Source organism: Tamandua tetradactyla, chromosome 15 (assembly GCF_023851605.1).
Source record: "Tamandua tetradactyla isolate mTamTet1 chromosome 15, mTamTet1.pri, whole genome shotgun sequence".
Classification (NCBI taxonomy): domain Eukaryota; kingdom Metazoa; phylum Chordata; class Mammalia; order Pilosa; family Myrmecophagidae; genus Tamandua; species Tamandua tetradactyla.
Genome location: NC_135341.1, coordinates 25,828,023 through 25,849,332, shown reverse-complemented (window position 1 = coordinate 25,849,332; position 21,310 = coordinate 25,828,023). Strand labels below are relative to the sequence as shown.

General features: G+C 37.5%; 2 protein-coding genes across 46 annotated transcripts in view; one reads left to right on the top strand and one right to left on the bottom strand.

Annotated features, from left to right (window-relative positions):
• Positions 1 to 7,373, bottom strand: part of CFAP20DC (CFAP20 domain containing) — a 301,331-nt gene extending 293,958 nt beyond the window's left edge. For 2 of the 11 annotated variants that reach the window (XM_077128819.1, XM_077128820.1), the window contains exons 1-3: positions 6,906 to 7,365; positions 5,700 to 5,789; positions 2,717 to 2,810 (exon numbers count right to left, since the gene is read on the bottom strand). In XM_077128819.1, coding sequence (XP_076984934.1) covers positions 2,717 to 2,810; positions 5,700 to 5,789; positions 6,906 to 6,926 — 205 coding nt within the window. In that variant the 5' untranslated portion in view covers positions 6,927 to 7,365. Of the gene's footprint in view, positions 1 to 2,716; positions 2,811 to 5,699; positions 5,790 to 6,905 lie in introns of those variants that run through there. The other 9 variants (XM_077128823.1, XM_077128824.1, XR_013162683.1 and 6 more) reach the window with 8 other exon arrangements.
• The window catches only part of LOC143656990 (uncharacterized), a 402,509-nt gene continuing 388,387 nt past the window's right edge, over positions 7,189 to 21,310 (top strand). For 5 of the 35 annotated variants that reach the window (XR_013162707.1, XR_013162708.1, XR_013162693.1 and 2 more), the window contains exon 1: positions 7,247 to 7,559. The gene's annotated coding sequence lies outside the window, so the exon portion shown is untranslated. Of the gene's footprint in view, positions 7,560 to 9,323; positions 9,389 to 21,310 lie in introns of all 35 variants that reach the window. The other 30 variants (XR_013162692.1, XR_013162694.1, XR_013162698.1 and 27 more) reach the window with 19 other exon arrangements.

The window sequence follows — 21,310 nt, the reverse complement described above, 5'->3', positions numbered from 1 at the left end:
GCCCTTGGGGGAGCCTCATAAAGATACCTGGTTATCCTCCAGGGCAGATGATGGACACAAGGCTCCAGGGATGCTAATTCCAGAGAAACATCATTCAATTCAGATGCCACAGGCAGAGAAAAGAGTGATTTCAAATTGAGTCCCAAACAGAATGGGGAAGACCCTCCAAACGACAAGTGTTTCTATGTTATAGAGCTGCCTCCTATGGGCAACTCAAAATAGTATGTTCCAGGGATTTATTCATTTATTTGGTAAATGATTTGACCAAGTTGCATTAACACAGTGGCTGGATATGATTAAAAATTATTATCAAAATTCTACAAATTTTGGCAAAGAAACTTACTGAACACCAATTACATACCAGATACTAAACTTGGGGCATAGTAGATGAGCCAGGATCCCTGCCCTGGAGAAGTGTACAATTTGATAAGCAGTACCATACTTTATTTGATAAGGTGCCGAGTGAAAATTTTTTTGACATACTTAAAGATCCTTAAATACAAGTTAATTCAGAAATATGACTATTTAAAATGAAAAGTTAAACATACTTAATTTCATTTTTAAACTTCTTTATACTAATATAGTTAAGGACACATATGGGGTATTTAATGTCAAGTTTGCATAAATGAAGTAGAAGCTTACTCTTAAAATAGGAGTACATAATGGTAATTGAATTCAATTTAGAAATGTTAATTGAAAGCCAATTTTCTATTCAAGCCATGCCATTTAATTTAAATTTAACCATAGCACCTTCACACGGTCATTTTATATAAGTAAAAATAACTATAAATTTCTGTTATCAAGAATTCTAAATAATTAATATTAAGGCCAGTAGTGCAGGGCAGACTTTATAAACTTTTTCTTTTGTTACAGTACAACACATGAATAGAAAAGGCAGATTTAATTCTGAATTACATGGCATTGTACAAGAAATACATTAAAAGATTCTTCTGTTTCTTCTAGTTAAACTCATCATCCCTGCACTTAAAAAAACAATTATAATACATTAAACTTGGTGTGTTCCGAAACAAAAACTTAGGTAAGAGTAACAAAGGGAAACTTGTCTTTAGTAACCTGGCCTTTGGAAGAGGAGGAATCTTACAGTCAAGTGAGACAGGTTACTAGAATGATCTGATTTTGTCAATAATGTGATCAAGTGCGCAGCTGCTGAAGGACATTACACAGAAGTACAGGCAAGTTTTATAAGTCCAACAATAAGAAAAAAAAAAAGAGATCTAACACTGGCTTGGGACTTAGAACACAGTCATGTTCCTGCAAGTCAAACATACTTAGCTCACAAAGACAATATCCTTAAAAAAATGGACTGTGCCCCCACAAGAAGAATACAAGTTTCAGATATGTTTCCCTAGTGCATCTTAGTTCATCTCATCTATAAGTATAAATTTATGCAGAAATGAGAAAAAAATAAATCCTGCTCTTAAAAATAAAAAACACAGGGACTATGAGGAAACCACACTTGAAAAATGGTAAAAAAGGGTGGGCCACCATGGCTCAGCAGGCAGAGTTCTCGCCTGCCATGCTGGAGACCCAGGTTTGATTTCCAGTGCCTGCCCATGCTAAAAAAAAGAAAAAAGATAGCAAACTAATGAAAATTCTGTTAACAATGATTATCTCCTCTCTCTGAGATTATATTTCTTATTTCAGTTTATAAGAACTACTGGCAAGCCCTTTTAAAACAATTTACCTTCCATCAATACCTACTATGGTTTGGCTTAAGTCTTAGATATCTAAAACATCCATGCAGTAGCTTGAAATGGTACATAAAGGTACAGATCCTATGAAAGTTTATAAAATTGAATTAAGATTGAAAAAACCAGGTACCAGTAAATAAATAAATAAATATTCTTGGATGAATGAAGAAATGAGTGGTGAATATATAAAAGAAGTGGTTATTTATATTTGCTAAATCACCTAATATCTACATGTAAACCACAGAACAAAGTTGAAAATCTGATTAATCATTTTGATTTATATTTTTTTCTTAAATCACATCAGTTTACTCAAAGCCATGAATTCTGATAACTGGGATTCTGATCAGAAATTTAGGTGATAGTTCAGGTTCCTTCTGTTTTAAAATGCTGATCCTAACTTCCAAAAAAAAAAAAATTGAAATCTACTATTTGGATTTTTTTTTTAAATCACACATTCATATCTAAATTTATTAGACAGCAATATTCTTAAAGGTATAAGAGTTGATATGTCATTAAATGATGCCTTATATAGTATTTCTTATAAATTTTTCTTACAAATTAATGTTCTTTAATTTAGGAACTGTTCAGTTTATTTCAAAGCTTAGCCTTGACTACCTGGTTTCATGACAAGGAACAAATCTCAGTTTCTTCATCTGTAGAAGAGTTATTTGAGGTTTAAAAGAATTAATAAATGTAAATTCCTTGGAAAGTACTAGTACACAGTAAGTGCTCAATAAACACTATTATTATTATAATTAATGGCTATTAAAAATCTTCATAAAAATACTTCTGGCTTTCTAATAGACAGCAAGACAGAATATATTTTTAAAAACCTAGCATTGTGCCTGGTCTAAAATTAGTTCTAAATTAAAAAAAAAAGAAAAGATCACATCACTTCACATTAACCAACACCAGGAAAAGTAACACCGACTTACCTGCTTATAAGATGTAAGTGTAACTTTAAGCATCATATGTTCAGATTCAATATGAAAAATATTACTTACGGATTTGCTTATTCTCCTTTGGTAACTGAATTTTGTTTGTTTGGCTGCTGCCTTCCAAAACAAACACAAAACTTTTAACTTCTTTATCAAACTCCTACAGAACAAAAATGAAAACAGGGTAAGTGAAGCATATTTGAAACTTCTATTGTAAATGCAGAGCTGCCAGCTCACAGGAAAAAAAAAGGTCCCAAGATCAAATGACGTAAAAGTAGGCTCAGGCCTTGATGATGTTATTACCCTGAGACTTGTTAGGAATTGGAATATAGAAGCCACAGTAAGCCATTTGGTCAAAACCCCTCTGATATCAGGACACCCTTCCTCCAAATAAGCGCTCCAACTTCCCAAGTTACTCATTTAGAATTCCCAGAATTTAATTACTTTTCTTTTCCTTTAATCTATGTATTTCTGTTTAACAGCATAGAGCTGTAGACAGTACAGAATTTCCTTGGTTTTAGGCCATGACTCATATAGAATTAATCATTACCTAATTTTGTCAGTGCTCAAACTTTGAAATTCTATATATCAAGTTTTCTTAAAATCAATATGAATTAAAACTGAGATGGGAGAAACAGCAAAATAAGATAAACTGAGATAGGAGAAACAGCAAAATAAAATAAAATAAAAACGCCCTATGTATCAGTTCAATTTCCATCAAAGTGCTAATGTAGTTATTTTTTTACCTTAAAGAAAATTTCCAATTTTTGAGTATAAAGGCCTGTTTTTCACATTAAAATATATCACAGATCCTCCAACTCTTCAGAGGTACAGTTGGACTTTTTATATATGTTAAGAAATATTTATGGCTGTTATTAACCATAGTAGGTGGGTTCAGGTGTCAACTTGGCCAGGTGAAGACACCTAGTTCTGTTGCTGTGGGCATGAGCCAATTGTACATGAAGCTCATCTGTTGCTGATTAGATCACATCTGCAGTCGGCTAGGAGGTGTGCCTGCTGCAATGAATGACGTTTGATTTAATTGGCTGGTTCTTAAATGAGAGACCTCAAAGTAACACAGCCCAAGCAGCTCAGCATACCTCACCTCAGCACTCCCAGCTCAGCCCAGGCCTTTGGAGATGCAGAAAGTAATCACCCCAGGGAAAGTTATTGGAACCCAAAGGCCTGGAGAGAAGGCCAATGGAGATCACCTTCCAGCATAAGAAAGAACCTCAGTTGAAAGTTAGCTGCCTTTCCTCTGAAGAACTAACGAAATAAAACCCCCTTTATTAAAAGCCAATCTGTCTCTGGTGTGTTGCATTCCGGCAGCTAGCACTCTAGAACATGAACATTCAAATAAATCTGTATTATGTTCATCATAGTAACATCTCCATGTATTTGAAATGAACAAACATGCCCCCAATTTTATTTATTCCATCTATAAACAAGGTGAGAATATACTTAAAACTTTTCAATGGCTTACCAAATTCTTCAAAATGGTCTGCAAACCCTGACTCAGTTTTTCAAATCTCACCTTTTACCATATACTCTGCCTCACACTCCATATCCTGGTCTCCTTCAATATCCTTCTTTCAGTTTCTGGAACATTCAAGCTCTTTCCTGACACAAGGATCCTGTACAAGCTATTTCTTCTGCTTGAAATGCTTTTCTCTCTATTTGTCCCACCCATGCTTACTTAGCTTTTACAGCTAAAATGTCATTTCCTCATAGAAGCCTTCTCCCATCTCACTGCTATATATATATACTCACAGCAACATTTATCTCTCATTTATACTAAATGGTGTAACCTTGGGCAAGTAGCTTATTTACTACTGTGCCTCAGTTTTCTCATCTCTAGGAGTATGATAAAGGCACCTATCTCACAATATTACTGTACAGATCAATTCATTATGTAAAGTGCTTAATGCTGTGCTTAGCAAATAATAGGCACTCAATTAATAGCAGCTTTAAAAAAGTTACCCTAAGGTCCCCAGGAAGGTATTCTCTCTCCAACATACACGAGAGAAGAAGAGAAAGAGAAAAAGATAGAGATAGATACAGATTAAGTTTTAGATCACGGGAGAACAAGCTGAGGTAGACTCTTGATGACTTCTGTGTGCCCTGTGAAGTGGGTGTGGGGTCTTCTGGTGAGTGAGGAGGACATGTTCTGGGTGTGGGTTGGGATGGGAGTAAGGAATTGGTGGCTGAAAACCTGAAGAGAATGCAGAAATCATCATTTTGGTGACTAAAGGAATGTAACAGGATTGCCGGAAAGCTTTCTGAGCTCAGCTGGCCTAAATTTATAAGATTGCCAATCTAACTACAGATATTTTCCCCAAAGGTACTGAGCAGCCCAGATGCAGGCACAGAGAAAACAGATAATCAGAGATTTAGAAAAGACTTTGGTGAGCTAGGCAGGTATGATGAAAAGACAAGGAGCAAGGGGTTTTAAGATCTCAACTGGGAAGTGACTGAAATGATAGACTATGGCTCCTTGGCTGGAGAAGAAAGGAACTATAGACAGAGGAAAATAAATAAAACTAAACACAATGGAAAAAAGTACAATGGTTAATGGCCTAAAGGGCCTAATAAAGGTAAAGAACAAATACAGGGGGAGTAACTGAGGAAGTAACCTTAAGATTCAAAGATTGGGATCAGAGAGGGATGTCTCAATGTCTCATTTTGTAATTTCAGAGGCCTTTTAGGTTGAGGTGTTAAGATTCAGGGTATGATAGTGGAATGGTTGTTGAAGTGAGATGAAAGAGGTCATTAGAAATGAGGAACTCAAGAAACTGAGAAGTCTAGCACTTGAAGGGACTCCCTGCCCACCCCCCAACCTCCACCCCCCCTCTCAGCACAGAGAAGGATTATGAGTGATGTGTCAAAATGAGGAGTGGTTTCTGGGAGGACTGTAGCCAACAAAGTCATAAAAGGGGTTTGGAATAAAACAACAGGAAAATAGTTGTAAAAATTAATCAAGTCCTTTTTGCTACAACCTTCACTCACAACTTTTCCAAGCGTTTCTGTGGTTCTAATTTTTAATACTTACTTTCCAAATCACAGATGGACTGCCAAGGATCTTCCATTTTGCTCCAGGATTTTTTCCCTGAGCACTGAAGATTTCAACAAATGCACCTCCCTAGGAAACAAAAATGAAATATTTGAAAGACAATGCTAAGGAAGAAATATTATCTACATCCAGTCTATAAGCATTGTTCCTGACAGTCTGTCAGTTAAATACAACTGGTAGGAAACATCATCCCTATTATTTCTTCTCGTACCTTGATTTTATCTAGGCTGCAACCGTTCTGATTTGGGTCACCTTGGATTAACTGTTCAAGCAATCTTTTTTTTAAAGCATGAAAAACACTAAATGAATTCTGGCACACAAACCTTACAAATCTCTGAAGTATGGGGCTCATTTATTTGATATGTATAGCCCATGCTTACAGAGCATTGTTTTCAACCGAGACTAAAGGGTTTTAACTCAATTCTCAAATCAGGAGATTAGGGCCAAGGAAGAAAGAATACAGAAGGGGAGCCAACCAGTGAGGTGAGGAAAACAGACAATGCATTGAGACACCCTGGGATACTCAAAGTGTCTCAGGAAGATCCAGAAGCAGAGTTCCTCCAAAAGTGATCCTTGGACCACCTGCATCAGAATCACCTGGGCAAAACTGTTAAAAAGGTAAATAAACTGGTCCCATCTCCAGAGATTCCGATTCACTAGAGCTTGGCTGCAAGGGCCAAGAAAACCTGCATTTTTATAAGTACCACCAGTATTAATTTATCCCAATATTCGAAAATCACAGCCCAGTTTTGGGAAAAAGCAAATAGCACAGCCAAAGCGCTTATTTTCTTTCTTTCATTCATTTGCCCTCTCTTACTTGTAAACAGCTTTCGAGATACCATGTGCATCAACAGTGAGTACCAGAGGCGCTTGTTTAAAAACCGGATTTCTGGGCCTTGCCCTCATGATTTGGTTTCAGGAAGTCTGGGTGGGATTTAAACTCTGCATTTCAACCAGAATCGCGGGTACTTCATACAGCTTGAGCGGTACGGAGCTAGAGAACAGCCAATTGATAACGCCTCTTTTTTCTGCTAAGACCATCATTCATTCATCCCTTCTTACCCCGAAAAACACCGTATTACTGGGGGAAGGAGGGTGTCCTGAGATCTCCAGTTGTCATCCCAATCAAGACTACCTCATTCAAGAGAAGAAAACTAGACAGGTTGGAGAACAGTTTCGGGTTACCTGGTACTCATTTTTGAACATTCCCGCAGGGGGGACCGGGACTTGGGGGACACAAAGTTCAGGGCTTTCAGCAAGGAGTGAGACTGATGGCTGGAAAGCAGCAGGCGGGAACTCCGGAGCCCGACGTCTGGGGAAAGGACTGGTGCTCGGCCCCGACTCCGTCAAGCTCTTCTCAACCCCGCCGGCCCCGCATCAGCTCCACTTCAGACCCACAACCCGCACCATCGCGGCCCCCGCCTCCGCGGTGCCGGGGTTTGGGGAGGGCGCAACTGCCTGGGAGTGCTCAGAGCGGTCCCTGGGGAGTGATTGTGTGCGTAACCTACGTGACGCGGCGCCGGTCCGCCCCGCTACAGACAACCGCCAGCTCGCCTGGGAAAGGCGGGCGCGCTCCCGCGGCCACCCAGCCCGGGAATCCGACCGGAAGAGGGCGGAGCCGAGCGGTGCTGATGTTCTGGCCCCGCCAATTGGTTCTCGCGAGACGCCTGCGCACTGCGCTGTGAGAGTTTCTCGCCAGCGGACGCGTGAAGCTACGCGGTTTCGTAGGTGTTGCCCAGGCAACCAAGGGACTCTTGGGCTGTGTCAGGCCGTTCAACCTGTGATCCGTTGACGCCTCAGATCATGACCAGTCTTTATCATGTCTTCAATCATTAGAAGGTAAATTCCATGAGGACAAGTACTTTTCTATGTTTGCCATTATATCCCAACTCCTAGAAGAATGCCTGGCACATAATAGATATTTTACAAATACATTTTGTTGATCGAATGAAAGGCACCTCAAACTCACCATGTCCAAAAAAACTCATGTTCTTCCCAACCCTGGGCTTTTCCATCCTTTCCAGTCTCACTGGCAGAAACCACAATATCTCTTCCTCCCTCACTCCCTGGGGTAGACAGTCTCTAACATGGCCTCCAAAGATTCCCACCTGTGGTATTCGTGCCTTTGTGTAATGTTCTCCCCTAGTGTACGGGACCTAGAGACTCATGTCTAATGAATACAATTTGGCAAATGAGATGTCACTTCCAAAATTGTTACAAAAAAATTCTGACTTCCTGACTTCCTTCTTGCTTTGTTCTTTTCATTCATTGGCTTGCTTTCATATTTTCTAGTTGTCTTTTTTTCTCTCTCCTTCTCAGCCTTCACTAAGAGAAGTAAGCTGCTATGTTGTGAGTGGCCCTATGGGAGAGTCCATGGGGCAGGGACTGATGTTTTTGCCAACAGTCAGGATCTGAGGCTTGCCATCAGCCATATGAGTGACCTTGAAAGTGACTCCTTTCCCAATCAAGGCTTGACCTTGAAACTGTAGCCCTGGCTAACCCCTTGATTGCAGCCTCACCTTGAGTCAGAGGCACCCAGCTAACTCTTGTCCAGATCTCTGACCCACAGAAATTTTAATGAATGTATATTGTATCAAATTGCCAAGTTTAATAGGTAATTAATAATCTATCGAATCCACTCCTAGACCTATTTTATCTAAATCTTTCTAAAATCTGCCCACCTTTCCACCACCTGTAGCAATACTAGTAATCTGTATTTTGATTTACTTATGATCTTCTCTTCTCTGAACTACTGTGATAGCCTCCTAATTTATACCCAGTTTGGCCCCCTTCCAAATCATTCTCCACACACGTTCAGAGTAATCTTTATAAACCACGAATCCAATCATATGAGTTCTCTGCATTTAACCCTTAGTTTAGCCTACAAGACTGTCTAAGATCTGGCCCTCCCCTTCCTTTCCAGCTTCATTCTGCATTATGTAACCCCCTTCATTTCAGGCACATTAGTTTTCTTTAGTTCCTTATGTTTACCACGCTTCCTTCCACCATAAATGCTTTATGCTTATGCTTTTTCATGCATGGATTGCATTTGCTCCTCTTTTCTTTGATTAAGGTCTATTTATTCTAAGTCAAGTTTAAATCAAGGGCTTTCCTCAGGGAAACCATCGCTAACCTCCCTGATTTGAACAGATCCCCTATGTTTGGTGCTTATAGCATCTTATCACTTGCCATTATTGAAATCATTATTGAAGTTCTATGCATGTTTGTGATATCTCTGTTGAACTATAGATTTCAAGAAAACAGGAACTGTGTCTCTTTTGTTTGCTAATGTATCCCTGATGCCTGCTATACTAGGTCAACGTTGTGTACAGCATAACATAGTAATTGAATGAAGGAGTGAATGAGAGTGGGAGGAGGCTGAAGGATGCATAGGTTCTTGAATGACAACTGTAGGTTTTAGGAAAAGTAATGTTGGGAAAACAGGAAGAAAGCAATAGAATATATAAGGCAAAAAGATGAATTCATAAACTCAATTTGTTAATTGAAAACCAGCTACAGAGTTGAAACGATTAATCACAGTGCATTAATAAGTCTCTTTACTCAGGAGATTTTTGTTTTTATCAACTTTTTATTCAATTTAAGGCTGGGAAGACCGACATCATTTACTTCAATCTCCTCATTTCCTAGAGAGAAAGTAATTGTCCAAGGTCAGCCATCATCTCCTAATTCCACATTTACGAGACTCATGGTTGGATTTTCATTAGCAAATGTGGCATGGGGCTCACCCCGGCAATGGCGATTCAAAAATTTACCCAACTCAGATCAAATTTATTTTGCTTATAATGGGCACTACTCTAATACTGTCAGTGGTGATCATAAAGCAAAATAAGTATGTGTAGTAACTTTAACAACAGGAACTCAAAATCAGGGTTAGGAAGAAATATGATACTATAATAGCAAATGCTCTTGTATGATTTGGATGGCTACAACCTACAATCAAATAATTTAATTTGACTATAACTTTAAGAATGTCTACCAGAATTCTGGGAAAAAAAGTCCATCCTGCCCAAATTACTTGGCTTAAACCAAGTTATTTATGTACATTATAAAAGCATGAAAGTTTCTTTAATTGCTACAAATTTTTAGGAAGTGGGTACATATAGTAATTGCATTAAATTGCTTAACTTAATTTGACAACACTAAGAATAGTCACTTTACAAGCTTTAAAAGTGCTTGTGTATTTGTTCTACAAAGAAAGTAGTTTGGTGGTTTATGAATATTATTAAAGGATATGGGATGGTATTTAAAATGGAATATATTAGAAACATTTTTTTACAGGTAGCAGAGTTTTTGTATGCCAGTGTAATCATTCAGGTTAGATGAGTGTGATCATCAATTTGGCAAGAAAAATATTCTTTTGAATATTTATCAGAGTGTAGTTGTAGTTATATTTTAGTTGTGGGTCATAATCAAATTATTTGGTTTAATGGGAGGGAAAACAGACAATGGTTTTGATGATCAGGATTTGTTTTGCTGCACAAGTGATTTATTAAGAAGCAAAAAAGTTTCATCTAAAATTCATAGCCTTCTTATCATCTAAATGTTTAAACTTGAATCTAAAAATGTTTAAACTTAAAGGATTTAAAAATGTTATCCTCATTGTGGGGTAACTTTATGAGTGACAATAATGTAAAGTTGATAGAGTAATGGTTTAAATTGTGCATAGCTTATATTTTAAATTTTCATCCATTTATCTATTGACTTGAGAGAAGTGGTATCTTTTTTCAAGAAGGTGTGGTATGGATGAGATTTTTGAGAGTTTTACTGTTTGTGGAATTTTTCCTTGAAATTGTTTTGTTCTCCCTAATCTATGAGATATTACAGTGGCTATTTCCTGCCTGAGCCCTCAGGTGACCAAATACTTCAAAAATTGTGCATAAACTTTAAATTTCCAAAACTATCTATTACACCAAAGTTTGTCTCAGGAAAAAAAAAAAAGCTGTTAAAGTAGTTGGATATTTTGGTATGAAAACTTTCCTAAATAGTTTTACACAAGCACCAAGATTTGGAAAATAAGCATATTTTCAAAATGCATCTTTGACACAATTAAACAAAGTGAGTTAGTAATACTAGTTGTTTTTAAATGACATAAATGCTCTATTTTTGTTAGGAAAAGTTGAGTTAGATCTAAGTGGTAAGTTTTTGTTACATAACTATCCCTAATGTAAAGCCATTTAGTGTTGATTTATGATAAGAAGGCTGTGAATTTTAGATCAAAGTATTTTGCTTCTTAATAAATCAGTTCTAACTCAATGAATCTTTAAAATTTTATCACATTTTCAAACTATCCCTGCAAAAATAAAATCTTAAATGTTGCTTAAGGAATATATGTTAACTTACTGTTATGTCTATTTCAATAGTGCATGTATAAATTTTTTTTTAGGAGACTTTACAACTTATAAAGACAGCCACATTAATTGTATCAAATTAAGTGATTTTGCAAGATATTCTCCTGTTTCCTCTCAGTGTCGTCTTCATCTCCATCCCTATTTGCTTTGCATTTAATAAGTGTCTTCATAAGAATGTAATTTTATTAATTTATTAAAATTTTATTTTATTTATTTCTTAGTTCAGAATTTCAAAACAAAAGGTGATTCAATGAATCATCTCTCTTCCAATGCTGTGGCCTTCGACTCCCGTTCTCCCAGCAGTCTTCCTAGTTCTCTTCTCGTAGTATTCAATGCCTTTTACGTCCTTGCAAAATCTATGCATGTTAAAATAAGCACAAGGCCTTTCTCTCTTGTGCCCCCATATTTTATTTAAAGAAATTTAAGCCTTCAGAAAACTTGAAAGTATTGTATAATGTACACCTACATATCCTTCACCTAAATTTCTCTTTCTCTTTTGCGTGCATGTGTGCGAACTCACGCGCGCGTGTGTGTATGCCACATGTTTTCAGTGCAAGGGCGTGAAAATTGATTCTTGCAGAGAGAAAAAAAATCTTAAAATTATTGGTTTTAAGTGAATAAATATATATCTTTTTTATTAAAATGTCTTTGGTATTAAAATTTCACAGGAGAAGAAGGGCCAATTAGCAAAACAGTTGCTAAAACGGACCTTTATAAACACCTTGAGAAACACTGGTCTATAAATAAATGTGTGTGTGTGTGAATGTGTTTGTATTTTGGCTGAACTATCTAAAAGTTAAGATGCAGTCATCCTAACACTTTACCTGTATATGCTTAAGCATGCGTTGCCTTAGAGCAAGGATAGTCTCCTATATACCACCATATACCATAATACTACGTATAAACCATACCACAAAACCACTATCATGCTCAAGAAAGTTAATATTGAATAACAACATATTCTCATGTGCAGTCCATATTAAGATTTTTCCAGTTTCCTAATAAATTTCACATATATAAGGCCAATCAGGCATCATACTTTGAATTTAGTTGTAATGTCATTTTAGTCTCCTTTATAGAGAACAGTTGGGGTCTTTTAAGGTATTGATATGCTTGAAGAGTTCAAGCCAGTTATTCCATAGAATTCCTGTCAATTTGGGTTTGATTGATGTTTCCTTATGATTAAATTCAAGTTAAACAGGGCAAAAAATGTTATACAAGTGATGTAGTATGTCCCTTTTGAACCTACGTAATGTCAGTTTATCCCATTATTAGATGACAAGATTGTTTTCTCAGTTAATTAAAGTGGTAAATGGAGTTTTCTATTAATATTTTTCATTTCTTTCTAATTTAAAAAAGCACACATGCTCAGTTAAGAAAACTTGAGAAATGCAAAAAGAAGAAAATAAAAAGAGCCATAATTTCATCATACAGAAATAACCATTGTTAATGTTTTTATGTATGTCCTTGAGCCACGTTCTAGTATTGACCATCTAGTTATCCCAATTTTTTTGCTATTTAAAATGTTTGCTTTTGTAAATTATTCATAGTGAACATCATTCTCTCCCTGCATATATTTGTGCCTATCCCTTTTTGGGGTAGGATTACTGAAAAGTCAGTTGATCAAAGGGTAAAATGACTTTTCAAAGCTTCTTGATTCATATCTTCTGATATTATGTCCTCTCTGAGATATTATTTGGGTACCTAGTACAACATTCCTCTTTGGATCTAAACAATGTTTTTTTAATAGAATAAGCCAATTAGTCAAAGAACCCAATAGTTACTGGCCACCCCCATTCCACTAGTAGATAAGGATATACCGGCTCAACCAATCTCTCATATGGTTTCTCTCTAAAGTCAGGTATTCACCTGAGGGCAGGACAAAAAGCAAATGTCACAGGAGTGTATGGTATAAAAATAACTGTGACAAGAGAATTTTCTAAGAAGGAGATGATGTAGCAGGAATGAAGTATTTATCATTTTTTGTATATTTAGGTAAATACTTGGTTTTGCAAAGCATTCTTCCTTGATTTGTTTGTTTTCATATTTGACATATAGCATCCATTAAAGTATCATTTTCCCCACTGCTTCTACCTCAGTTAAGGTCAAAACAATTTCCTATCTGAATTACCTCCAATTTCTTTTTCAATTTCTAATATACATATGATCTTGTCCTTCCACTGCTTAATTAATGCCTTTCAGTGGTATCCTAATAGTGCTAAAACAAAGGAAGGCCTGGTTCAGAGGGCCCTTCTTGGTGGTTGATTGGGTGTGGGAGATAAGGGAAAAGGAGGATCCAAGGATCGTGTCACAGATTCTTGTTCATATAATTGGGTGAATAGTGAGGCCCTTAATGAAGAAGAGCATACTATAAAGTTAAATTCAGATTGACCAAATTTGAGGTGCCTATGGGACAGACATCCATTTGGAGCTGTTGAACAGACAGTTGGATCTATGGTTATACAGCCCAGTTAGAGACCTGGGCTGGAGATACAGAACTGGGAGCTTTCAGACTACACATGATATTTAAAGACTGGAGAGAGTAGAAGAGAAAGACTAGAGAGACTGTAAAGAATAAGAAGAGAAGAAGTTTTAGGCCAAATGATATTTAAGAGATAAAGGATTGAAAGGGGACAGTCAGAGAAGTAGGAGAAAGACATAAAAGTGTGCAGACACTGTTGCCAACGGTATAAAAGAGTATTTCAAGAAAGAGGGATGGGTCTGCAACATCTTGTACAGCTAAGAGGTCAAGTGAGACATGACTTGCAAAGTAATAGGAAGATCAACAGTGACCTGTGAGACTACTTTCAAGGGAGTGATTCAGATAGAAGCCAGATTCCAGTAGATTGAAGAGTGATTGGCAAGTAAGGAATGGAGACAGCAACTGAAGACAACACTCAAGAGAAATTGCAATAGCTAGAGTGTTCAATAGTTGAGAGTTTTTCATTATTATTTTTTTACAGGGAGACGTAAACATGTTTAAATGGAAAGTAGCTAGAGACGTAAACATGTTTAAATGGAAAGTAGCTAGTACTAAGAGACGTTTTGTAGATGTACACAAAAGAAAGAATAATCAAGGTGAGATCCCTGAAAAGGAAGAAAAGAATGAAACTTAGACCACAGATGGAAGGATTATGCTTAAACAGGAGGAGAGGGTGTATCATCCATTTTTTTTTTTTTTTTTTTTTTTTTTAGACAGAGAGAAGGAAGGAAGGATAGAAGGAAGGAAGGAAGGAAGACATCTTTAAACATTTTCTTGTTTTATTGTATTCTGTTTCTCCGTTTTTGTTACATGGGCTGGGGCCGGGAATCGAACCGAGGTCCTCCGGCATAGCAGGCAAGCACTTTGCCCGCTGAGCCACCGCGGCCCGCCCTGTATCATCCATTTTAATGAAAGACAATGTATAATTCATAAACAAGTTAGTGTGTGTACTTTTATTACATTCTCCTGGGAGATTATTTCACATTTAATTTTATATCCTTGAATCAAATAGAAACAAAAGCTTTGGTATCAGAGCCTTATTGTTATGGCTTAATTGAATCTTAAAGACTTGTTATACAGGCTACTTATGGATATTTTTGTACACATATTATGAAAGAAATGTATACATATTGATCATTTAAAAAGGTCCTGTTTTATAGTTGTGTAAAAATTCATACTTATTTATCACACTGATTATGAACTGCAGGGAAATTTACAATTGAAAGTAGAAATTTAAAAGCTTATTATAAAAACTTTTTAAAGATCAAAATTATGCAATAAATTAATCTTAAAATCAAGAGAACAAAGCAGAAATGTTATTACTTCTAACAATAAACTTATAAATTTTCTCAGGAGATTTATCCTTTTCACACTTTCTCACAAAACCTCACCATAACAACTTACAGTTAAAAAATTAATCTATTTTACTGTTTTGTAAAACAGATTAGTATATAGTTTTATAAGTAATTTAATTGTTTGCATAGGAGAAGGAATTTTATTAGTACCTGTGCTGGTTAAACTGTTATGTACCCCTAATCCAATATTGTGGGAGCAGTTCATTGTTGGGTGGGACCTTTTGATTAGGTTGTTTCTATGGAGATGTGACCCCACCTATTCAAGATGGCCCTTAATCTGCTTACTGTAGTCCTTTAAAAGATTCCAGTAGATTTAGTTCCTTTAAAGGGGAGATATTTTGGAGAAAATACAGACCCTTGAGGACAGAAGATGCCCTGGGAGATGCTAAGCAAAGAGATGAAATCCAGAGTTTGCTCCAGAGAAGCTAAGAGAGGACCCTGGAATCAGAAGCTGAACGCAACGACCTGGGAGCAAGGGCCTGTAGATGCCAGCCATGTGCTTTCCCAGCTGACAGAGGTTCTCCAGATGCCAGTGGCCTTTCTTCAGAGTCAAGTTATCATCTTGTTGATGCCTTAATTCAGACATTTTTGTAGTCTCAGTACTGTACATTTGTAACCTGATAAATCCCCTTTGAAAAAGCCCACCCAGTTTTGGTATATTGCATTCCAGCTGCTTTAGCAAATCAAAACAGATTTTAGTACCAGAGAAGTGAGGTGCTGTGATTTGAGAATACCAAAAATGCTGGAATGGCTTTTTTTTTTTTTCCAGAATTCTGGTAAAGTTTGTCTGACATTTTTTTTCTGCTTGTTTTCTGAGTGAGGGCATCCTATCCACTGACCACTAGGAGTACCTTTTTCTTTTTCCTTTTTTGCATGGGCAGGCTCCGGGAATCAAACCCAGGTCTCCAGCATGGCAGGCAAAAATTCTGCTACTGAGCCACTGTTGCCCGCCCAGCCTTTTATTTTATTTTTTAAATATTTTTATTGATAAATCTTCATACAAATATATTCCATACTTGGCTTACAATCAGTGGCTCACATAATATCATACATAGTTGTGTACTCATCACCATAATCATCTTTTAGGACATTTGCAACACTCCAGAAAAATAAATAAAAAGTAAAAAGAAAAGGCTCGTACATACTGTTCTAGTTTGCAAGCTGCCAGAATGTGATAAACCTAAAACAGAACTGCCTTTAAAAAGGGGAATTTATTGAGTTGAAAGTTTACAGTTCTAAGCCCATGAAAATATCCAAATTAAGGCAAGGCTATGAAAATGTCCAAATTGAGGCACCAACAAGTGGTTACCTACACTCCGGAAAGGCCAGTGAAGTTCAGGGTTTCTTTCTCAACTGGAAGGTCACATGGAGAAGTCTGTTAGCTTTCTTTCCTGGCTTGTTGTTTCATGAAGCTCTGCTAGGGGCGTTTTCCTTCTTCATCACCAAAGGTCTCTGGCTGCATGGACTCTAAAGCGTTTTCCAAAATGATTCCTTCAAAGGGCTCCACCTTGAATGGGTGAAGACACTTCTCCATGGAAACCATCTAATCAAAAGTTAGCACCCACAGTTGGGTGGGTCACATCTCCATGGGAGCAATCAAAAAGCTCCCACCCAGACTTCCGGAGAAGATGGCGGCTTAGTAAGACGCGCGGGTCTTAGTTCCTCCTCCAGAAAAGCAACTAAAGAAACAGAAACAATACAAAACAGCTCCCGGAGTCATGACAGAGACCAAAAAAGACAGCGTACCCCATTCTGGAACGGCTGAACGGGTAGGGAGAATCCACTGCTGTGAGATACCCGAGGGGTGCACGTTTTCCCGGTTGGGGTGGCTGGCGTCTGGGGTCCCCTCCACGCACGTGGCTCCCCGGTCTGACTGGGAACATTGGATAGCAGGGCCCTCCCGTCACGCTTGGCGTCTCGGGTCAGCTGGGCAATTTGGACCGGCACTCCCCCAAGCCACGGCCAGCGACCCCCGCCTCCACGCGCAGTTTCCCGGGCCGACTGCCCCGCAGACAAACGACCGCCACGCGTGCCACCTACTGGGCAGGAAAAGAAAAACAGAGCCCAGAGATTCCACAGAAAAACCTTTCAACCAGCTGGGTCCCACACCCAGGGAGATCTGATCAAATGCCCAGACACCAGCAGAAAATAATGGATGACGCTCGGAAAATTGAAGATATGGCCCAATCAAAGGAACAAACCAATAGTTCAAATGAGATACAGGAGCTGAGACAACTAATGCTGAATATACGAACAGAAATGGAAAAACTCTTCAAAAACCAAATCAATAAATTGAGGGAGGACATGAAGAAGATATGGGCTGAACAAAAAGAAGAAATAGAAAATCTGAAAAAACAAATCACAGAACTTGTGGGAGTGAAGGACAAAGAAGAAAAAATGGAAAAAACAATGGATACCTACAATGGTAGATCTAAAGAGACAGAAGCTACAATTAGTGAACTGGAGGATGGAACAACTGAATTCCAAAAAGAAACAGAAACTATAGGGAAAAGAATGGAAAAACTTGAGCAGGGAATCAGGGAACTGAATGACAATATGAAGCGCACAAATATACGTGTTGTGGGTGTCCCAGAAGGAGAAGAGAAGGGAAAAGGAGGAGAAAAACTAATGGAAGAAATTATCACTGAAAATTTCCCAACTCTTATGAAAGACCTAAATTTGCAGATCCAAGAAGTGCAGCGCACCCCAAAGAGAATAGACCCAAATAGGCGTTCTCCAAGACATTTACTAGTTAGAATGTCAGAGGTCAAAGAGAAAGAGAGGATCTTGAAAGCAGCAAGAGAAAAACAATCTGTCACATACAAGGGAAACCCAATAAGACTATGTGTAGATTTCTCAGCAGAAACCATGGAAGCTAGAAGACAGTGGGATGATATATTTAAATCACTAAAAGAGAAAAACTGCCAACCAAGACTCCTATATCCAGCAAAATTGTCCTTCAAAAATGAAGGAGAAATTAAAACATTCTCAGACAAAAAGTCACTGAGAGAATTTGTGACCAAGAGACCAGCTCTGCAAGAAATACTAAAGGGAGCACTAGAGTCAGATACGAAAAGACAGAAGAGAGAGGTATGGAGTAAAGTGTAGAAAGAAGGAAAATCAGATAGGATATATATAATACAAAAGGCAAAATGGTAGAGGAAAATATTATCCAAACAGTAATAATACTAAAAGTTAATGGACTGAATTTCCCAATCAAAAGACATAGAATGGCAGAATGGATTACGACCCAGCAATACCACTGCTAGGTATCTACTCAAAGGACCTAAGGGCAAAGACACAGACGGACATTTGCACACCAGTGTTTATAGCAGCATTATCTACAATTGCAAAGAGATGGAAACAGCCAAAATGTTCATCAACAGACGAGTGGCTAAACAAACTGTGGCGTATACCTACGATGGAATATTATGCAGCTTTAAGACAGACTAAACTTATGAAGCATGTAATAACATGGATGGACCTAGAGAACATTATGCTGAGTGAGTCTAGCCCAAAACTAAAGGACAAATACTGTAAGGTCCCACTGATGTGAACCGACATTCGAGAATCAGCTTGGAATATATCATTGGTAACAGAGACCAGCAGGAGTTAGAAACAGGGTAAGATAATGGGTAATTGGAGCTGAAGGGATACAGACTGTGCAACAGGACTAGATACAAAAACTCAAAAATGGACAGCGCAATAATACCTAAGTGTAATGTAACTAGGTTGGAACACTGAATGAAGCTGCACCTGAAATATGGTTTTTTGTTTGTTTGTTTGTGTGTTTGTATCTTTTGTTTTTGTTTTTTTCTTTTTCCTTTTTATATATATATATATATTATTAGTATTATTATTTTAATTCTCTTCTCTATATTAACATTCTATATCTTTTTCTGCTGTTTTGCTAGTTCTTTTCCTAAATCGATGCAAATGTACTAAGAAATGATGATCATACATCTATGTGATGATACTAAGAATTACTGAGTGCATGTGTAGAATGGAATGATTTCTAAATGTTGTGTTAATTTCTTTTCTTTTTTTTGATTAATAAAAAAATTAAAAAAAAAAAAAAAAAAAGCTCCCACCCAGCAATCTTGAATGAGGATTAAAGGACATGGCTTTTCTGGGGCCCACAATAGATTCAAACTGGCACATATACCATACCCTATATCCCTCCCTCTCATTGACCACTAGTATTTTCGTCTACCCAATTTATTTTACCCTTTGTCCTGCCTATTATTTATTTATTCTTTATCCAAATTCTATACTCATCTGTCCATACCTGGGTAAAAGGAGCAACGGACACAAGGTTTTCAAATCACACAGTCAAATTGCAAAAGTTGTATCTTTAAATAGAATCAAGCTACTGAAACACAGCTCAACAGTTTCAGGTACTTCCCTCCAGCCACTGTACTACACCATAAACTAAAAAGGGATATCTATACAGTGCATAAAAGTAACCACCAGTATAACCTCTTGTCTTTTTGAAATCTCTCAGCCACTGAAACTTTATTTTATGTCATTTCTCTCTTCCGCCGTTTGTTGAGAAGGCTTTTTCAATGCCTTGATGCTGGGTCCCAGCTCATCCTGGGATTTCTGTCCCATGTTGCCAGGGATATTTACACCCCTGGGAGTCATGTCCTACATTGGCTGATGGGTGAGGGGAGAGTAAGATCACCTGCTGAGATGGCTTCAAGAGAAAGCCTACCCTTTTCAGGAATAAGTTTTGTAGGGGCGAACCCCAAGATCTAGGGCTTGGCCTATTGATTTGGTTGTTCCCATTGCTTATGAGAATATCAGAAATTCTCCAGATACAGAAGTTGAATATTTCTTCCTTTCTCCCCAGTGCCCCAAAAGGACCCTGAAAATACTTCTTAATTCACTGCCCAAGTTACTCTGGTATATACTGGGGCATCACACTAAACTGGACAAATCAACTAGATCTCAAACCCTAGTCACTATTTAATTCAACTAAACTGCCCATTCAAGTTAAATTAGGAAATGCACTGCCCAAAATATAAATTTTGTACCAAATAAACATCTGTCCCTTTGGTCTCACACAGAAGTTTAAGTTTTAAAATATGGACCATGTCATCCTTTACTCTGTATTCTTATTTACCTTAGGCCTATTCAGGTCAGTTTCATTCATATCTCTTAATCTAGTCCTTTTTAAACAGTTCGTGTATAGGGTACTGCTAACTTTGATAGTTTCACAGTTCTACCTCTGAGTCTCAGACCCAGTGATAAACAACCGAATTTATAAATAACAAATACAACTCCTGAATGTATATGACTGCTATAAGAGTTTACAATCTAGAACCCTTTACAATAGGCCCCTACTGGTAACCCATGTTCTTGAATTCAGTTCACCAAGTTTTTTTATTATAGTAAGTCCATATGATTGAAGCATGATAATATTTGTCTTTTTGTTCCTGGCATTTCATTCAATACACAGTCCTTAAGGTTCAAACACCTATTTGCATGCCTCACAACTTCATTCTTTCCTGCGGCCGCTCAGTAGTTCTGTTGTATGTATACACCGTAGTTTGTTTCCCCTTTTATTCCGCAGTTGTTGTACCCATAGAACACCTCCATCCATTATGGATCAGGAACACTGCCACCAGAAACACCAGTGTGCAAATGTCCATTCGTGCCTCCACACCAGTTCCTCCAGGTATATACTGAGCAGTGGGGTTTCAGAAGCATATGGCAACCCCATCCCTGGCCTCCTATGTGCCCTCCAATGGGCTGCACCGCTCAGTTTTCCTGCCGACAGCAAATAGGTACTTACCTCTGTTTTTTTTTTTTTTTTAGGGTTCAGGCCAGCTTTTGCCTTTTTTTTTAATTAATTAAAGAATAAAAAGAAATTAACACAACATTTAGAAATCATTCCATTCTACATATGCAATCAGTAAGTCTTAACATCATCACATAGATGCATGATCATCATTTCTTAGTACATTTGCATCGATTTAGGAAAAGAACTAGCAAAACAACAGAAAAAGATATAGAATGTTAATATAGAGAAAAAAATAAAGATAATAATAATAGTAAAAAAAAGACAAACAAACAAACAGACAGACAAAAAAGAAACCTATAGCTCAGATGCAGCTTCATTCAGTGTTTTAACATGATTACTTTACAATTAGGTATTATTGTGCTGTCCATTTTTGAGTTTTTGTATCTACTCCTGTTGCACAGTCTGTATCTCTTCAGCTCCAATTACCCATTATCTTACCCTGTTTCTAACTCCTGCTGGTCTCTGTTACCAATGACATATTTCAAGTTTATTCTCGAATGTCGGTTCACATCAGTGGGACCATACAGTATTTGTCCTTTAGTTTTTGGCTAGACTCACTCAGCATAATGTTCTCTAGG